Raw genomic sequence first — 20,190 nt, forward strand, 5'->3', positions numbered from 1 at the left:
CATTGTAAAGCAATTAAACTCCAATAAAGATTATTTAAAAAATTAAAAAATAAAAAATAAGATATGCTGTACATGAAGATATTTTATAAATACCAAGTAATAATGTTATTTTACTCAGAAATGTGTAACAAAGAAACTTTCCAGTATCTGGATGGATAAAAAGTCAAGGATGCTATAAAATCTATTTTTTAAGTTTAAATTTTTTGTTCTAATGTTTATTATAACCTAATATTCTTTTATTTTTTTTATTTTTTTTATTTTTATTTTTTGGCTGTGTTGGGTCTTCGTTTCTGTGCGAGGGCTTTCTCTAGTTGCGGCAAGTGGGGGCCACTCTTCATCGCGGTGCGCAGGCCTCTCACTGTTGCGGCCTCTCTTGTTGCGGAGCACGGGCTCCAGATGCGCAGGCTCAGTAGTTGTGGCTCACGGGCCCAGTTGCTCCGCGGCATGTGGGATCTTCCCAGACCAGGGCTCGAACCCGTGCCCCCTGCATTGGCAGGCAGATTCTCAACCACTGCGCCACCAGGGAAGCCCTAGCCTAATATTTTAAAGTTAAAGAAATTTGACTCTTTTTCCTCATTTGATCCCAAAGACCTTCTCATCCATTCAGTGGAAATAAACTTTGAACTCATTTTAAAAAATAAAAATAAAAAAATTTGCAACAGATTTCCTAGGAGTCTTCGTTAAGGGATCCACCTGGAGCTACACCAAGCAGAGCCAATGCAACTTTCCAGCACCCAGAGACCAAGGCAGGCCCCAACCTCTCTGCCACCTCAGAGAGGATTTCCTGTCTACCCAGGTCACATATGTTTAAATGGCTTTTTCCTCTCTTGTATGGGTATTATTTCCAAGGTTTGGGGCCATTTGCCACCTGCTTCCTCTAAATATCTGATTATTATGTCTCTCATCCCCTTCCATTCTAGTTCCCAGGAACCCAGGCAGCCAGTAGAGGCAGGTTAGGCTGCACACCTTTCTACATCATTAGGACACTGAACAACTGCTGAATTTAAAACAAAACAAAACACTGATCAGGTTCGTTTTTAACAAACCTACATATACATCCAAGTGAATATTGACACACCCTCTTTTCCAACAATGTTGGAAATACTTTTGGAAACTTCTCTTAGAATCACTTTTAAAAATAAATGGAATCAATGAATGGGATACTACCCAAATAAATAGTGAAAAATCCTTATCTTTTGTGGGTAAAGTTGGTTTATGGAGCTAAGTCTAGATAACATGCTGGCTGCACATGATCTTGGCCCCCATATGTTCCCTGATCTCATTGTCTACCAAGGCTGATGCTCAGTGGAGACACACAGGTGCAGCTTACTGGCTGCTGATAGACAGTATCTGTTCTGGTTGGTTGGTGCCTGCTATACTGGGGTGTTACGTTTTGTGAAAATTGCCCTGTCTCCATCTGTTCTCCACCACACTGACCTTGTTGCTCCTTGGGCACCTAAGGCATGCTCTGCCTCAGGACCTTTGCACTTACTGCTTCTTCTTTGCATGCGCTTCTTGGCAGAAATGCTTGTCCTCCATGTTATCTCGCTGGCTCCCTTCTTCCCTTCCATGCATGGCTCTGTTCAAATATCTCATCAGGCAGACCTTCTCTGACCACTCGTTGATGGGAAAGTAATTCTGCCCATTACTCTTTCTCCTTACCTTGCTTCATTTTTCTTCATGGTATGCGTCATCTCAAGGAGTTTACAAAGTTTACAAAGATATTTTAAAGATATTTTAATTTATTTGCTTTTTTCACATGATTCCTCCATTAGAACATGAAACCCATGACAGTAGGGGTGATGTGCATGTTAAATAAACACAGTTATTTAACATAGTTAAATTCTATATCATCTGGGCTTAGAACAGTGTCTTGCATGTAGAAAGCCCTCAATAAATATTTGTAAAATGACTGTAGTGAATTTCTGATTAAAAACAGGGTCTGACTGTAAAGCAAGAAGGCATGCCTATCCTCCTAGCTCATAAACTTATTTCTGATAATTCTACAAAAGCACTTTTTAAAATGTTTGTAACAACCATGGCCTCTTAAGATGTCAACCTTGACAGTTGGAAATAAACATTCTGGCTTAATATAAACAAATAGAATATAAATGTTTCCCAACTGTATCATCATGTCACATATCTTTCCCTCTTCTACTTGAGTGGGCAACAAAGATACCACTAGCAGATGAGTTTGTTTTTGTTTTTTTTAATGACTGCCAGCTAGTTGAGCCAGGCTTGATGTCACCTCTTTAACTAACTGAGTTGTCAGCCTCTGCTAGGTAAGGAGATAATGGAGCTAATAAATAACAACAACGATAAAAATAAACCTAGTTAACACTTATTGAGGACTTATTATGTGCCAGGCAGGTGATAAGCATTTCACAAGCTTTATCTTATTTAAGCCTCATAAGAATCCTATGATATGTTCAATTTTAGAGAAAATTTCTCTAATTGTAGATTTGCTTAAATAACTTGCTTAAGGTCACCGAGTCAGAAAATGGCACAGAGCAAGGTCTCAAACTCAAGTGTTTCCAGCTCCAGATTGTGAACCTTTAAGCTCGATTACTCACTAGTCCCCGTGTGTATCATATGTTGGATGTACACACATGATGAATCCCATCACACAGTTCAGGGTGGAGATGCAACCCCTTCTCTCCAGGAGTTTATATTCAACCACCTCACCCAAAGGCCCAACAAGTTTGTCAGCCTAAAAGTCTCATTTGTAGGCCTGAAGAAGAGGACATTTATGCTTATTTCATCCTACTCACACTCTCCAGTTTTAATACTGAACAGGTGGGAAGGGTTTCTAAATCCTGGTGAGGTTTCCCACTGACTTGGTTGTCCTCTGCTGTACTTTCGACATTCAAATAATCAACAGTGTTCACTTCTGTAGTACACTGCAGTTTCAGAAGTGCTTCTCCATCCATTATCATGACAAACATCTGAGTCAAGGAGGTCAGGGGATATTATTATCATTTTTCCGACGATAGAGTAATTGTTCACAAAGGTAGGAGCTAGAGCCCACACTTCCTCTTCCTAAAAACAAATAAAACAAAATGGAACTGCTGTGGAGTTTCAAAGAAATGGAGTAATGTAATCCTGAAGCTGAAAGAGGTCCCAGAAGTCCTGTTTTTCATCTACCTCATTCTACAGGTGAGGAAAAGAGTCCCAGGGAGAGCTGCCCAAGGTAGCAGAGGTACTGTCCAAACCAAAAGTAGAAGGCAAAACGTTTCAGTCCATTTCATGCCTCCTAACCGCAGGTGGCCTCTAGGACACAAACATTATACTACACGCACACACAGGCTATTAGAAAACGAGAAAGTTCTCTAGTGAAAACGCTCAAATCTCTCCAACTTCTAAATGGCTGATACGCAAGCCTGACTGCGCATGATTTAAATGGAACACAAAATGAAACTTGCCATAAAGATAATGTTACAGAAAGTGGCAAGCTTCCTAACTGGTCCCCAAAGTCACACTGCAGCTAGACCATAACATTAGCAGTATCTGATTTCTCATTGTTTGTGTGAGAATTGCACGGGAACTTAAAACTGCACTGCTGTTGTCTGGTTTCATGGCAGAAATCTCTTCTCACCTCATCATCCTTCAGTCCCTGCTTTCCTGAGAGGAAGACGCCCTTCTCCGCCAATTTTCCTCTCCCTTGGGTGGCTACAGCAAAAAATCAGGAGCTGTATTCATGGAATGTGGCTTCATGGAAGCTCTAGCCTGGGGGTTGGGGTCTGCAATGGTTGGGTCTCTGCAACCATCCCTGTAGGGATCTAGTCTCACCCAGAAGAGCGGGGGGCCATACAGGTATGAGTTTGGGTATATTGCCAGAGAGAGGGTTGGCTCTGCTGGAGGTGAGGGTGGGAGGTGACAGGGACTGGAACTTAGGGGGACGGGTTCTGTGCGCTAGAGCTGGTCCTGCAGGAACGCCTGGATCTGTGGGTAGACTGTCCCCACCTCCTCTCCACTCTCATTTCTCTTAAGATGACTTTGAATTCAACAAGTCTTTCTCGAGCACCTACTCTGTGTGAGTACTCAATATTAATTATTTTACTGGAACCTAATTACTTAATATTGGCTTAGAGTCAGTTTAAGATTCATGTATTTGGAAGAGTTTTAAGAAAAGAAGAACGCTTTGTTTCTACATAGGGCTCACTGTGTGTATACGACATTAGAATTTAGTCCTCAGAACTCCCTCAGAACTCCGTAAGATATACTGATACAATATAGATGTTTTTTGTTCTGACAGGAAAGGAAGATTGACATTCTAGAACCTGCCCCAGGTCACACAACAGGTAAACATTTGGCAGTACTGAATCTAGGATGCTAGTGTTGTGATTCTTGGATGCCGTGGTATCGAATGAAACTCGTGGCCTAGAAACCTGTACTGCCCTGCCCCCATGAGCAGGTGCTGGCAGAGAGGCAACTTACTTACGCATTTTGAGGTCAGCAGAGTGTAAAAAGGGACCCCTCCCTCCCGCTTATACACCCACTAGAGCCGCCTGCAGAGCATGGGTCTGCTCTGATCCTATTCACGATTATCAGCAAAAGTGAAACTCTTTTTTTCTTTTTGACACAGTTGAGATAGAGTGTAAGTTTCCAAAAGGAAAATGGTAAGGAACGACAAAAAGAAAAGATTAGAAAATAAGTACTGAATCCAAAGAGTGAGTTTCAAATATTTAAAAATCTTGGTAGAAGTACCAAAGCATTTGGCTAAGCCCTCGTTTTCCTTTTTTTTAAATAACCATACAAGGTACCTCCAGGATGGCAGGCTCCTGGCTTCCCTCCGTCCTGCTCACGCTCAGTATTCTGGCTCTCCTGCCCCAAGAGGGACTAGACTGCCGAAGTACCAAGCTCTTTCCAAGGAGTACCAAACTCAAAGTTCAAAAGCAAAAATTGTTTGTTTCAGGGCTTCCCTGGTGGCGCAGTGGTTGAGAATCTGCCTGCTGGTGCAGGGGACACGGGTTCGAGCCCTGGTCTGGGAAGATCCCACATGCCGCAGAGCAACTAGGCCCGTGAGCCACAATTACTGAGCCTGCGCGTCTGGAGCCTGTGCTCCGCAACAAGAGAGGCCGCGATAGTGAGAGGCCCGCGCACCGCGATGAAGAGTGGCCCCCGCTCGCCGCAACTAGAGAAAGCCCTCGCACAGAAACGAAGACCCAACACAGCCAAAAATAAATAAATAAAAAAATAAAATTAATTAATAAAAAAAAATTGTTTGTTTCAAAATTCTTAGATGCCAGGGCCTTCTCTCTCAACTCCATGCTACTCTGAGATTTATAGGGCAGAATTAGCGAACAGATGAATTAACCCTTTCCAGATTCAAGTTATCATCCATCTACCCCTGGCTGTATTTATGCACTGATTCACCCAAGAGCTCCATCTCCTCCCTTCTCTTCATGCCTCCTCTCTACTCTCCTCCACCCCAAACTTCAACAGGAATGCCTATGTTATTTCCTCCGTATAATGCAGGCTTACAGTAACATCTACAGGCACACAAGAATGATCAACTTACATAAGGGTTGGGGCATTCTACCATAGTAGCCGCTTGGAATGAGACAGTTTTCAATCATACATGAGATTTGTATTGAAATCCTTCCTAGATAAAGATGGCTGCTCAGTTTTTAACAAGAGTGCTCCTTCCCACATAAATGTGGCGCCAACATGCTCTTCGGAACATCTGTGGCAAAGCAAACTGTGCATCAAGGCCTAAAAGATTAAAAGGAGTAAAAAAAATGACCTATGAACCTTCACGTGGATTTAAAGCAACATTAAAGGGACTCTATGTGTGAAAGAAACGATTTTTAGTATAAGATTTTAGCATGTCTTACATTAAAAGGAGAAAGTGCTAACTTTTTATTCTCTTTGAATGTCATTTTATTGAAATCTGCTTGCTACGTATGGTTTTAAAAGTGGGTTTTTTTTCCAGATAATTTTTTTGAAAATAAGTAATAAGGTGTGGCTGCTCTATTATTTAAAGATGTAACTTATTAACTTAATGCCTCATAATTTGGGCTGAATTTATGTGTTAAACCAACATTTTAAAAACACACTGTTTTAGCAATCCCACTACTGGGCATATACCCTGAGAAAACCATAATTCAAAAAGAGTCATGTACCACAATGTTCATTGCAGCTCTATTTACAGTAGCCAGGACATGGAAGCAACCTAAGTGTCCATCATTGGATGAATGGATAAAGAAGATGTGGCACATATATATAATGGAATATTACTCAGCCATAAAAAGAAATGAAATGGAGGTATTTGTAATGAGGTGGATGGAGTTAGAGTCTGTCATACAGAGTGAAGTAAGTCAGAAAGAGAAAAACAAATACAGTATGCTAACACATATATATGGAATCTAAGGAAAAAAAAAAAGGTCATGAAGAACCTAGTGGCAAGACAGGAATAAAGACACAGACCTACTAGAAAATGGACTTGAGGATATGGGGAGGGGGAGAGGTGAGATGTGACAGGGTGAGAGAGTGGCATGGACATATATACACTACCAAATGTAAAATAGATAGCTAGTGGGAAGCAGCCGCATAGCACAGGGAGATCAGCTCGGTGCTTTGTGACCACCTAGAGGGGTGGGATAGGGAGGGTGGGAGGGAGGGAGATGCAAGAGGGAAGAGATATGGGAACATATGTATATGTATAACTGATTCACTTTGTTATAAAGCAGAAACTAACACACCATTGTAAAGCAATTATACTTCAATAAAGATGTTTAAAAAATAAATAAATAAAATAAAATGAAAAAAAAATACACTGTTTTGGGGCTTCCCTTGTGATGCAGTGGTTGAGAATCTGCCTGCCAATGCAGGGGACACGGGTTCGAGCCCAGGTCTGGGAAGATCCCACATGCCGCGGAGCAACTGGGCCCATGAGCCACACCTACTGAGCCTGCGCGTCTGGAGCCTGTGCTCCGCAACAAGAGAGGCCGCGACAGTAAGAGGCCCGCGCACTGCTATGAAGAGTGGCTCCTGCTCGCCACAACTAGAGAAAGCCCTCGCACAGAAACGAAGACCCAACACAGCCAAAAATAAATAAAAATTTAAAAAAGAAAAAAAAAATACACTGTTTTTACCTCGTCCCTTCTAGCTAAAAGCTTACAGGATTATATAGGTGGCATAATTTAGGAACAATGACCCCTTTCATGCCACAATTTACAAAAGAGCAGTTATTCAAGTAATTCTCATTCCCTTGTAACCTTACACCTCTTCTTTTCTGTATTGCCTAGAGCTTTTAGCAAATTCTGATCTAGAATGTTTAAGCCCTCCCTATCTTTCAGGCATTGTCTTAGGTGCTTATTTATTTCTCATGCTAGCCCTGTAAGATATTTACCATTGTTATTATTCCATGAGAAGTTACGGAAAAAACCGAACAAACTTTTTGGTCAACCCAATATTATGCTCAACATTCAGCAGTTTGAGGGGCAATGAAGCTTGAGGAAATTAAATGCTTTACCAAGATTATAACAAATCTCTGGATGCAAATCCAGATCTGCCCCACAAATTCTTTCACCTTAGCCAGTCCACACTATAGTGCATTTGTTTCATTTTATGCCTTTTACTTATCTATTACTGCATAACAAATTAAAACAATCATCATTCATTTTTCTCTTGGATCTGCAGTTTGGGTGGGGTTTGGTGGAGAAGGGGTTTCTGCTCCACACAACACTGGTCTGCTGGGAGGATTCTGCTGGGGGGGGGGGGCAGGGGGGGCGTGGGGGGAGACTCCTTCCAAGATAGCTCCTCCTCCTTGCTGGCAACTTGGTGTTACCACTCACTTCTCTTAAGGGATCTTTTCAAGGGTGGCTGGGGTCTAAGGAACAAGCGTTTCAAAGACAGAAAATGAAGTGACCAATTTCTAAAAGCCTGGGCCCAGAACCTGGCACTGTGCCATTTCTTCTGTATCCTATTGGCCAAAACCAGTCAGAGAGCCCAGATTCAAGGAAAGATGTCATAGTTTCCACCTGTCAAAGGGAGGAGTGCCAAAAAATTGGGGGGCCACGTGACAAAAGCCTCCCACTTTATAAGATTTACTAGTTCGGAGTGATTTCGTTAAACTGTGAAATTCCTATTTTATGAATGCAATCATCCCCCACAAGTTTGCATATACATACCTACCAATGGTAGCTTCTCAGAGGTGGGAAGGTCTGGATCTTTTTACACTTTTCCTGCATATTCCTTTTACTGTTATTACAGTGGATTCTCTACATAGATTATTTGGGCTTCCGCAGAGAGTGACCCTGGGCTTAAGAGGGAGCTCTTCTTTTCATGTCTTCTTTTCAGTGGTCTCAGCGGAGGGACTCGTTCTCATCACCTGCAGCTGGACCAGTTTCCCCACTGGCCACTCCTCTACCGTAGAGAGGTCTCTTTCTTAGGTTTGATACATCTTGGTCTTACCCTTTTAACAAAACTTGACCAGTTCATGCCTGACTGGGATATCAGATATGACAGTTTGATTCCAGTTATTCCAATTGACCTTTGCACATAAACATCCCTCTCACAGCCAGTGTTTGCATTGATATTTTTGGCAGTTGTGTTGGCCCTGCCTCCTAGATGGATGAGTCTAAAACACAAAGGCAGCAGCATGTGTCTCTTACGTCCTTCGTAACTCTCCACACCCATCAGTTAGGAGTTTGGTGTATACAATGCCTATCTAACAAATATTGCAGCTGATGCTTAGAATAAAATCTAAAGAAAATACATTCAGGGGCAAGAATCTCTCTGAATGACACTATACATAATGGATCAGATTCAGCATTATGAAGGATATCCTTTCAATTTTGTGATTTCATTTCTGAGTTAGATTCTGCAATCACTCTTGGAATAAGACACCTGACATCTGGGCTTTGCTCTCTGCTTTGAGTGTACCCCCATGTCAAAGTCTTCGAAATATTCTGGATTGAAAATGAGATTTCAAGGGAGTATTTAATTGGAAGTGGGTATTATTCCCTTTGAATTGCATCCAAAGCTGCAGTTTTTTAACCTTTCATTAACTTAGTATCACACAAATCTTTTTCTAATTATACAACAGCCAACATATGTTAATTTGTAGAATGAATTCTGTTTAATTACAGCAGAAAACATGATGGAAACTAAAGCTCTGAAGAAGTTATACAAAGGAATCTTTAAGTTAATATCATTTTCTTTTAGATTGTACATAACTCAGCACCTATGAATCCTTGTGAGTCATCTACTACTACAAGTTTTACTTTTATTTAAATCACACGACCATTAAGAATGAGACTTAAAAGAATTTCCTGAGTTGAAAAGAACTGTCCGCTTACTTTATCAAACTCGACTGCTTTGTAGATGAGTGCCTGTTACTCTGTAGGAATTCTATCATTTACCATCTTAAAAGGTGTTTGCGAGTTTGTACTTTTTAGTTGTCTATTGCGGCATATCAATGTACCCCAAAACTTAGTGGTTTAAAACAAATTATTTCTAGAGAGATAAAGTGACTTTTCCCAAAGCCATGCTAAGCACTTATCTTACAAAAGTATTCTGATATGGATATTTGCATGTAATTTCTGCTTTGATATATAACGTATGTAACACCCTATAGCTCACTGTCTCCCCTTCTTTGTATTAAGATATTTCACTGGGATATAATTTGGGGTATGTCAAACTAGATGATCTGATTTAAATGATCCTGGGTAGCTGAAGGCTTCCACCGTGTACGAATGTTAAAATCGAAATAAGCGAATATTCGTGCTAGGGGAGGGAAGCCCTTCTGGAGCGGGAGACTCCCGGACTCTCTTTACTGCCTCGCTTACCCTCCCCAGAATCGGGTGGGAAGTTAAAGGGTGACTTGTTTGACTGGAAAATGTGGGAAGAATAAACCAGCTCAAGCCACCTGCTCACCCCTCTCCCCGGGGAAGTGACCCGTCTGTCCGCAGACAGCATGGCTGTGCTCCCCGCTCCAGACTCCACGCTCTGTGGAGCAGACCCTCCGCCCCTCACCCTCCCCAGCCCCACTGCCAGTGCGGGGGCAGAAGACGGTCTCATTCCGATGTTTAGTGTTCGGAAGCACAAAAGCATCCTCTGGTGTTACCTTTACCAGCAAAAGTGGTGATAATTTGATCTCCTATCTGCAAACTCTTTGGTCTTTTTTCCCTCAGTTCAGAATGTGGGAGGATCTACAAGGGTACAGTTTACAGAGTCACTGTCAAGCCTCAACAACTCGTCATCATCACAACAGCAATTATTATGATTAGTAACGCTTGTTGAGCACTCGCTATGTGTCAGGCTATCAGCTTACTACATTGTCATGTGTTATCTCATTTAATCTAATTACGACAAAGCCAAGCCAAAGAAACCACACACTATAACTGGGAGTTTCAGTAGCTTTCAGAGTTGGCCACCATGAAATCCTCCCCTCCCTGCACGCACATGCCTCACCCCACATCACGAGACGGGGTCTACTTCCCCTCCCTTTGACTCTAGGCTCACCTTAATGACTCCCATAGATAGGACGCAGGGGCAGGGAGAGGGACATTTTGGGACTTCCGGAGCCCAGGACTGAAGAGGCCCAGCAGCTTCCACTTCCTTTCTCTGGGGAAGCCAATCCCCTACAATGAATCCTGAATGATGAGAATAAGCTGGAGCGAGGGAGCCCTCATGGAGGAGCACAGAGGAGCCAGACACAGGAGTGAGAAATGGTAAATCACTGGTTTAAGTCACTGAGTTTTGGGGCAAGTTGATACACAGCAACAGACAACTGAAACAAAATACAAATTTGCAGACGCCCTTTAAAATGGCAAATGCACCACTGCTATGGTGTAACAAGAATTTTTAAAGATCAGTAGATGATTTATTAAAACATAAAGTCATGATCTATTTGGACATAGAGTACCTATATGGTCCAAGTCACGCTTTCTCAAATGTCATTCTAAAGGAGCCACTTTCAAGGGACAAACAATACCATCACCTCAAGACATCAGCGCCACTCTTATTCAAAAGGATAAAAGCTCTTCGTTGAATAATCAAGATTATCCCTCTCTATTCCCTGTAGAGATCTCGCCATCTCTTTGCCTCGTATTCAATTATCGTATAGAACAGTTTCTATACCCTGGCTCTACACTCCTTCCTCTGGGGCACCCTCCCAATCCCGCATCCTCGGCCCCAAGCTGGCTTACTCCTCCTCATTGTCTCTTTAATGCTCTGCTCATATGTTAGCTCAGTGCCCATCACATATAATTTATGATTCATGTAAACTCTGTGAGAGCAGAGACCTGGCCTGTTTTGTTACTGTTGTATTCTAAGCACCAGAACAGCAGCCATATGGAGTGGGTGCTTCACTCATTCGCTTATTAGTGGTTGAATAAGCGAACGAGTGAATATGCTTTCCCTCCCACCCCAGGCCAGATACTGTTTCTTGGGGTTGAACATCCAGTGCCACTTCTCTCACTCTCTCCCTTGTGGTGGAGGGGCTGGAAGCCTGGAGGCCCTAGTCATACTCGTGGCCAGGGTCCGAATGCAATCCCGTTCTGCCAGATGGACAATCTGTGTGAGATCTGGAGGGCAAGGGGAACCAGGGAGGTTCTTCTGCCACCAGCTGTGGTTGACACTCGGGTTCGGCAGATGCGCGTGTTTGTAGAAGCCAGCCAGCTACCCAGTCCCCAGCGGCAGCTGTGAACCTGGCAGTGGCTTCTACATTTTCCTGCCCTCTGGGTGACAGCTTTGGCAATGTGACCTAAATGCCTAATGGTGGCCCTGACTTTCACTCCTTCAACCCTTACAATGTTTGTTTCCTACAGTACCTGGAACGGCTTTTGTTTTTACTACTGAGTTCTGATAGCTTCACAGACGGCATTCCCTTGAGGGCACGAAATGCCTTGGTCCTCTCCGCATATCCATACCTGCAGTGTCTGGATCACAGTGGAAACTAATAAAGATAATAAGGACAATAACAGCAAACAATGTTTAATAAGTGTCCAGCACTGTTCTAAGTGCTTTACGTCTATTAGCTTATTTAATCTACTCAATAACCCTGTGAGGCAGGTACTACTGTCTTCTTTCAGAGATTATGAAACTGAGAACAAATAAGTTAAACAACTTGCTTAAGAAATCCCTGCATTGCACGGTGGACTGAGGAGTCGTCAAACCTGGCTAGTTTGGCTCTCAAGTCTGTACTTGTATCTAGTATTCTCTCCTGCCTGAATAATGTTTGCTGAAGGACTTGAAGACTCAACCACTAAAATTTTATAATTCATTTATTATAAATGTCCTGTGTGCACTTATCATAAAATAGCCGTTCACAATATTTTCCTTTAAGACTCTTAACTTTGAAAGATGTTCTTGTAGCATCAGAAGAGTATATATATGCTTCTTGTGCTTAACTATTTTTTCCAATGACTCATAAAAACAATGAAAAAATAAGGAGCCTGGATATTAGCATTGTAGGAAAGGTAAGAAGAACCATGGTGAAGAATATTCATAGGTTTCTTGTGAACTTCTTGATGCACATCGTTCTGCCTCTTGTCTGGGAGCACAAGCTAAAGCCAATGGCCATTGGATGCAGCAACTGCAGGGATTATCTCTCTTGTTACTGCGGCTTCTGCCAATTGGAGAATAAGCTTTCCTACCAAGACTCCAAGGAATGCAGAAGAGAGCCAGGGAAGATGCAAAGACAAGTAAAGTAAAAAATCTAAGTGGGAATGGACCCAGCATCCGATCATTAACATTGTGGACAAAAGTGCACAATCTTCAAAGATGACCAGTGCATAAATCTGTGTGTGTGGGGGGTGGGGTGGGGGGATAGGATAAACAAAAAAGGCATTGGAGATATCTTTCTCTCCACGCCAGATGTCTCCTGACACACACAGGGATCTACTAGTAGCCGTGGACAGGGCCAGCACTTATTCCTCAGGGGACAAGTGTCTTTATCTGATGGATGCATTTGGAAGGAAAATCTGAGCACAAATAGCCCAGCCCCTTCTTTCTCTCTTGTAAGTAAACCTGTCATTCTTCTCGGCTCCTCCATATCTTAAATTTTAGAGGGCTCAGCTCTGTCCATGGGGAGGGGTCTGGACTTTGTCCACTGCTGATTGTGATGCAGAGGGTAAGTCTGTGCAATTCTGAGGTTCAGTACTGGGAAACCCACTTGCCTCAAGTTAAAAGCCACATTCCCCAGTAAAGAGCCACAGCCCTTACCTGCAATTACAAAATCCCCCAGTGTTGAAAACAAATTTTTTCCTCAATTCATCTGGCAGCAAAACCTGAAGTGACCTGAGTCGATGGTGGCAAAACCTGACCTTGATGGACATGACGCCACTTACAGTCCTTATTACCCCACTTAGAGCTACGTGTCCAATACAACAGCCGATAGTCACATGAGTCTATTTAAATTTAAATCAATCACTATGAAATATTAAAAATTCAAATTCTTAGTCATGCCACATTTCAAAAGCTCAAGAGCCATATGTAAATAGTGCTCTCACATAGAATAATGCAGATAAAGACCCTCAGCATTGCAGAAAGTTCTACAGTACAGCACTTAGTCATGTTTTCTTATAAACACATTCATATCTGGTTATCAGATATTAATAATAATAAACAGCATATGCACCATTTTCCCCCTAAATCTAAAAAAATGTGGAATTGCAAAATCGCATCTGGCCCAAAGGATCACAGATAAGGAGTACTGGCCTGCTTCAGCTTTTATTAGTTATAAAGGCAATATTTGGTCTTTTTTCAGGTTTAGACTTTACCTATTATGGACTGAAGGATTGTATCCCCCCAAATTCCCATGTTGAAGTCCTAACCCCCCAGTGTGATGGTATTTTGGGGTGAAGCCTTTGAGAGATAATGGTTTAGATGAGGTCATGAGGGTAGGGTCCCATGATGGGACTACTGTCCTTAGCAGATGAGACACAAGAGTTCTCTCTCCCCCATACGAGGATGAGGCAGAGTGCAGTGATAAAGCCACAAGCCCACAGACGTCAAGGACTTGCATCAAAGTAGGAAGAGGCAGAGAAAGTTCCTTCCCTAGAGCCTTCAGTGGGAGCACAGCCCTGCTAGCACCTTGATTTCAGGCTCTAGACTCTAGAATCATAAGACTATAGATTTCTGTTGTTTAAAGCCCAATCTGTGGTAATTTGTTATGGCAACCCTAGGAAATTAAGACAGATTTTGGTACCAAGAAGTGGGGTGCTGCTCTAACAAATATCTAAGAATGTAGAAACAGCTCTGGAACTGGGTAGAGGCTAGAAGAGTTTTGAGGTGCGTGCTAGAAAAAGCCAAGAACGCCATGAAGGGACTGTTAAAGGAGACTCTGGTAAGAGCGCAGAAAGAAAAGAGGAGAGCTGGAGAGATGGCTTCTCAGAGAATACATAAACAATCATGACCAGACTATCGACGACAAAGGCCTTTTGGTGACTCTCAGAAATGAGAAACATGTTATTGGACAATGGAGAAAAAGTGACTTATAAAGTAGCAAAGAACTGGCTGAACAGTGTTTTGTGGAAGGTAGAATTTAGAACCAATGAAACTGGATGTTCAGCTGAGGAGATTTCTAAGAAAGTATTGCAGGATTGGCTTGGTTTCTCCTAACTGTTTATAGTAAAACGAGAAAGAGAGATGAATTGAAGTAATAACTGTTAAGCAAAAAGGAATCAGAACTTGATGATCTTGAAAGCTCTCTGCCTATCCATATTGCAAAAAACATGTGGAGGTTTGTTCTGAAAAGAACAGTAAGGGTGTGGTCACACAACCATTTGGTAAAGAAATGAGTATAGGTGTGAAGCATGGACCGCCCCCCCCACCCCCCGCCCAGCAGAAACACGGCCAGTGTGAACTGGAGGAGACAGGTTGACAGAAAGGAAGGCTGTCAGACCTCTTAGGCCCTACAGGATTGGAAACACAGGGCTACTGCCTGTGAACATGTGTTCTTCTTGAAGACAAAGGAAGAATGACCCCAAAGATTCAGAGGTCATCAGGGCTGCCTCCTTGGTTTCAGAGTTGGGGGAGGGCATCACCTGGGCTTCAACAGGGGAGGTGGCCTCTGCCTAAAGACTTGGGGGCAGGGCCTCCTGGAGCCTGGGTGGGTGATTCCCTCCCTACAGAGCCATAAAGGTGAGACTGCCACCCCAGCAGGTCCAGAAGGCAAAGCATCAAATCAAAAAGGATTATTCTAGAGCCTTAAAACCTAATGGCATTTGCCTTGCCAGGTTTTGGGTTTGCTTGGAACCCTTCATCCTTTTCTTCCTTCCAATTTTCCCAGTTTTCTCATTCCTTTCGGAATGAAAAACTTTATCCTATGCCTGTCCCCTCATTGTATTTTGGAAGCCTATAACTTACCTAACAGCTTCACAGTTGGAGGGGAATTTTGCTTCAGGATGAGTCCTATCTGGAGTTTCACCCACATATTATTTAGTAGAGACTTTGGGCTTTCGACTTTAGAGTTGATGCTACAAGAAGACAAGGCTTTTGCAGTTGTTGGGATGCAATAAATGTATTTGGCATGCCAGGAGGACATGAATTTTGCAGGGGGGCCAGGGGCAGAATGTTATGGATTGAGTGTTTGTTCTCCCCCCCCTCCCCAGTTCATATGTTGAAGCCCTAACTCCCAATGTGATCATATTTGGAGGTGCGGCCTTTGGGATGATGAAAGTAGAGTCCCCAATATGAGACGTGTCCTTATAAGAAAAGGAGCCTTGGATAAGAACTGAAGCAGAGAAGAGGAATACTATTTAACAGGCCCCTCCAATTTCAGTCACAGGGAGAGAACTGTGCAGGCTCTTCTCCTCTGCATATTCACGGACAATTCAATTCAGGCTAATCACAGTGGAGAAATTTATACATGCTTTAGAACCACTGTTCCAAGGAGGTATAAGTGCCATTCCGGCAGAGAGACAGTGGTTAAATGACTGGAAAAATTCCAAGGATTAATAAAGATGCCACAGATGGGACTGCTACGTTGGTGGGAGGTGGGACTAGATGAAGTCCAAGGTCCGTCCACGCAAGAGAACGGGGGACAGTTACTCCTCTCCCACACTGGTTCTTCTTGAGTGTCTATCACACAGTGGGGACAGGTCTGATGCAGATATACTTTTGAATAGGAATGTGTCCTTTAGAGTTCAGAAAATCCTGCCATTTCTTTGAATGCTCCTATGGCTACCTTTTCATGGGGGTAAAGTGGGTCAGGGCAGCTATGGTTCCTTCCTGCTACTCAGCTTCTTGTGGCTGTCAGGCTTCAAGAGGAAGGCCAGCACTGTTGACTACAGCCAGCTGATTTTCTTGACCATATGGGTGTAAGACATTTACAGAAATCAGGCATGAACCTAAGTACCAAGAGAGATGTTTTGAGGCCCCTGCAGGCTCCAGCTTGTTTCATTCTGCTAGATGAGTTCAGGCAACTAGCTTAACCTGGTGCCTCAGTTTTCTCATCTGTAAAATAGGGAGAACACCCTCTGGTCCACCATCCTCACAGGGTTTGAGAACGAAAACCGAACTACTGACTGAGCTAATCTATGTTCTAAAAACATGTATTATCTTAATTACTGATAGGGAAATTTCATACAAGCTTTGTAAAGCAATCTAAGGGAGATCCTTCCTGGATTCTTAAAAGTACTGCTATGAGTTCAACACAGAGAAGCTTTTATTTAGAGCATAAACTGGATTCCCGCTTATAAAGAAAAGCATGAGATAATATTCTTTGTCTTAATTTGACAGTGGAGAGGCTCTTGAGTATTGGCCAACAATCTAATATGGGATCGCACCAAAACACAACCATTTGCTTCCTGAGTCATATCCACAAAGATCTGGTGGTAAAGTGCTGTCTCTGACAGAGCATTTACGGAGATCTCAAAGCTTCATGTTCAGGCTCTTAAAAAAAAAAAAACCTATCTCTGTCATTTCTATTTAATATACCCTCGGCTCTCCATTTGGGATAAAGTTGAAGTCCTGCTCCTATTGCAATTTCTCAGGTAAGATTCACATTTCTGGTCTTTTAAGATCAATGTGCAAGCTGCCCAGCTCAGTGACCAGAAGGCATGATCCACCCCCTCTCTTGTCTGCTGTCCTAATATTAATACACGCTGAAGCTTCTAGCGTATTTCAAGAAATGGGAAAATTTATAGAATCACATGTACTGGCTTAAGAAAAATGACATTAATCTTGAATATTAATTCAATATTAAGCTAACTTGATATAAATTCATTATCACTGATTTTTATCCTAGAAATTACAAATTTAAAAATAAACTACTAATGATATTAACAGACTTTTCCCTGTATTTAAAAACAACTTGTTTAAAGAAAAGTGTTATTTAACTGGTTTTACATCAGCACACTTAAAAAAAAAAAAACCTCATAAGAAGTGTTAAGCTCAGGAAAATTAAATTCTCTCAAATACTGCTGTTTTATCAATATTTTTAAAAACAACACCGAAAACTTAAGTTGCAAACTTCCTTAGGTCCTTCAACAGGCTGCACAGCCCCACAGTTTTCTTTATCCAGATTTAAGTAAAAAATCCTGCAAGACATAGTTCAGATGAAAGGAATTTTAAAGAATGTACTGCAGCTTTCAAAAAGCCTCCTTAATTACTAAATGCTGTGAAACTGAGTTGTAAACTGATAAAAGGACAGGCAAACCCTCCCTCAAAAGTATACAGCCCTTCTAATACTAATCACTGGGGGTTATCTACCTATTTGATTGTTTTCCCAATCCCCTTGTCATAAGGTGAACTGTACCTGAAATTTCTGCTAGCGTTTTATGAAAGAGTAATGTTTTTAGAAAGCTATTTTTTATAGGTCCTCTTTATGCTTTTCACAAGCAACCAGAACCTTGGGTTTTAAAATGATGATTCTATCCATATGACTGTTAACTTTCTTTTTTCCTTTACTTCTTTGTCAGAACCAAGGCTTGTTAGAGTGTAGCAAGTTTCCCATCTCACACGCCTATTTCAGTCTCCTATAAACTCATCTTAGGGCCAAACATTTATTTTTCTGGGAAAGAGCAACTCTTACAGTTTTATCCAAGCCAAGTCAAATGCATCCTACTTTTTCTTCACTTACTGGGAATGAAAGTTAACGTTCGGGACTGGGAATTGATAGGTAGTGATGAGAGAGAAACTGACCACCCGGAGCTCAGCCGCTGTGGTTTGTGAATGCAATAAATCAACAAGTTTTCATTTAGCAGCTACCAGGTCCCCAGCCTTTAGCTAGAACACGACTGAGAAGGCCAACTTCTAGACCGGGGCGATCTAGCCCAAGACCCAACTGTAGAGATGAACTCATCCTGAACGCTCCACCTGGAAACCAGCGTCAGCCTGTTTCGGGACCGCACAGCGCGTTTCCCCTCGATCTCTGCGGATCTTGGGTTCACAAGGGTCTCCTTAGCTCCCCAAGACAAAGGGTCCCACTAGCACACCGGCAAGAGGCAAGCCTCGGGGAACCCCATGCTCTCACTTCGCCTCGGCCTGAACAAGTGGCAGAGGAGGGAGCCCCCATTCAGGAATCTGCCGCGGAGCCGAGAGAGCGAGAGGACGTCTTATTTGCGTTTCACGATAACCTCGGAGAAGAAACCGCTAAAGGAAAGAAAAACGGGGTGGGGGTGGGGAGTGGCAGGATGAAGCTTCCAGAAGCGTCTGTGAATACCTCGGACATTTCTTAGACCAAGAGAAAAGAACCCAGGGGGCGAGAAATGGGTGTCCCAGGGGAAGTCAGCAGGCAGAAGGAATGAGCGAGGGAAGAAGAAAAGTGATTGAAATTAAAGTCCCAAGCGCTCAGGACAGCCTCGGTATTAGCTAGAGAAAGGGAGCCCCGGGGACGCCCGGCGCGCCCGGCTGTGCCATGGCACGCACTCTGGCTCCCGCCGCGCAGACGGATAGAAGGACAGACGGACAAGCGCAAGCGAGGCACTTACCTTCAGGGTTGGCGCTGATGAAGACCCGGACGCTGCGGCCGGCTGGCATCAGGTGAGAAGGCAGGGCGGTGAGGTTCCCAGAGAAAGCCGCCCGCCGGAGCGCAGAGTCCCGGGGACAGGGCAGCCTGGTGCCCGCGCCGGCCGGCCACATTGCCTTCAGGGAGGAAGAGCCGCCGACTCCCGCTCCTCGGGTTCCTGCCCGCGGCTCCGCGGAACGGCTAGGTCGATCCCCGCCGGCGGCGCGGCTCAGAGCCGCTCCGAGCCCGAGGCGACGCGGGCGAGCTCCGTGGCGCACACCAACGGCCGGCGGAGAGCGGCCATACGGACCCTCAGGCCCCTCTCACCGCCGCCTCCTGCCCCTCTGGGCGTCAGCCTTCGCTTGCTGCCAGGGCTCAGCGCAGTAGCCGGCGGGAGCGGGAGGTCAGCGTGGCGGCGGCTACGCGCGCGGCGCCCCTTTGCGCCGGGAAGCCGAGCCCATGGCCATGTCCCCGCCCGCGCCCGCCGCTAGAGGAGGGGGCGGTCAACGGGGCCCGGACAGAGCGGGCAAGTGGAGCGGACCAAACTTTATCTACAAACGGCGTCCGGAGTTTATCGCCAGCCGCCTCCCGCGGGGCACAGGAATATCCCGCGACTTAATTAAATTAAGGGCGGCTCTGGCGCGGGGGGCCCTCGGCGCGGGGGGCTCTCTGAGGGCGAGCCCGGGCGCTCCTGGCTGCCTCTTCGGTGGACGAACGGAAAGAAATTAGCCCGAGATTTCTGATACTCCTCCTCCAACTCTACTAAAGGTCAAACAAGCCCTGAGCATTTTCAAAAACGCTCGCATCCCGGCGTCTGCGCGTTTTTTGCCCAAGTGCTGGGAATTCCGCCTCAAAGTTAGACGCACCACGGAGCCCGGACTCCCAGGGATCGAAGCACCAAAACTCGGGACCGTCTCGGGCGTCCTGGAGGGAGTATCACAGTCGCCGTTTCTCTTGGCGCAGGTGGCGAGTCCCGCCGCTGCGTTCCCTCCCCACGCTCAGCAGAGCCGGGGGTTTTTATAGCGAAGCAGCGCCGCTCACGTGCTCCTCGCCGCGTGGTCAGGGAACCTTTCCTAGAGCCGATCTCCGCAGCGGGCCCTCCCGAGGTCTCTAAGTCTCCAGGGGTTACTTCCTGCTCCCGCCCGGGCGCATTCCCGGGCCATTCCGCCAGCCCGGAGGCTCCGGGGCCCCGCCGCACGGGAGGATGCCGGGAGCCCCGCGCGCCCTGGCGCGCTCCTGGGCTCCGCAGGCCAGTGCAGACTCCGGGGAGCGCCGCCCCGCGCGCAACG

The 20,190-nt window shown here is 44.4% G+C and overlaps 1 protein-coding gene across 1 annotated transcript in view; it reads right to left on the bottom strand.

The window, feature by feature from the left end:
- Positions 1–19,035, bottom strand: part of NWD2 (NACHT and WD repeat domain containing 2) — a 191,917-nt gene extending 172,882 nt beyond the window's left edge. The window contains exon 1 of the mRNA XM_036852643.1: positions 18,885–19,035. Coding sequence (XP_036708538.1) covers positions 18,885–19,035 — 151 coding nt within the window. The remainder of the gene's footprint in view (positions 1–18,884) is intronic.
- Between the last annotated feature and the right edge of the window lie 1,155 nt (positions 19,036–20,190).

The sequence above is a fragment of the Balaenoptera musculus genome, chromosome 5, assembly GCF_009873245.2.
Source record: "Balaenoptera musculus isolate JJ_BM4_2016_0621 chromosome 5, mBalMus1.pri.v3, whole genome shotgun sequence".
Lineage (NCBI taxonomy): Eukaryota > Metazoa > Chordata > Mammalia > Artiodactyla > Balaenopteridae > Balaenoptera > Balaenoptera musculus.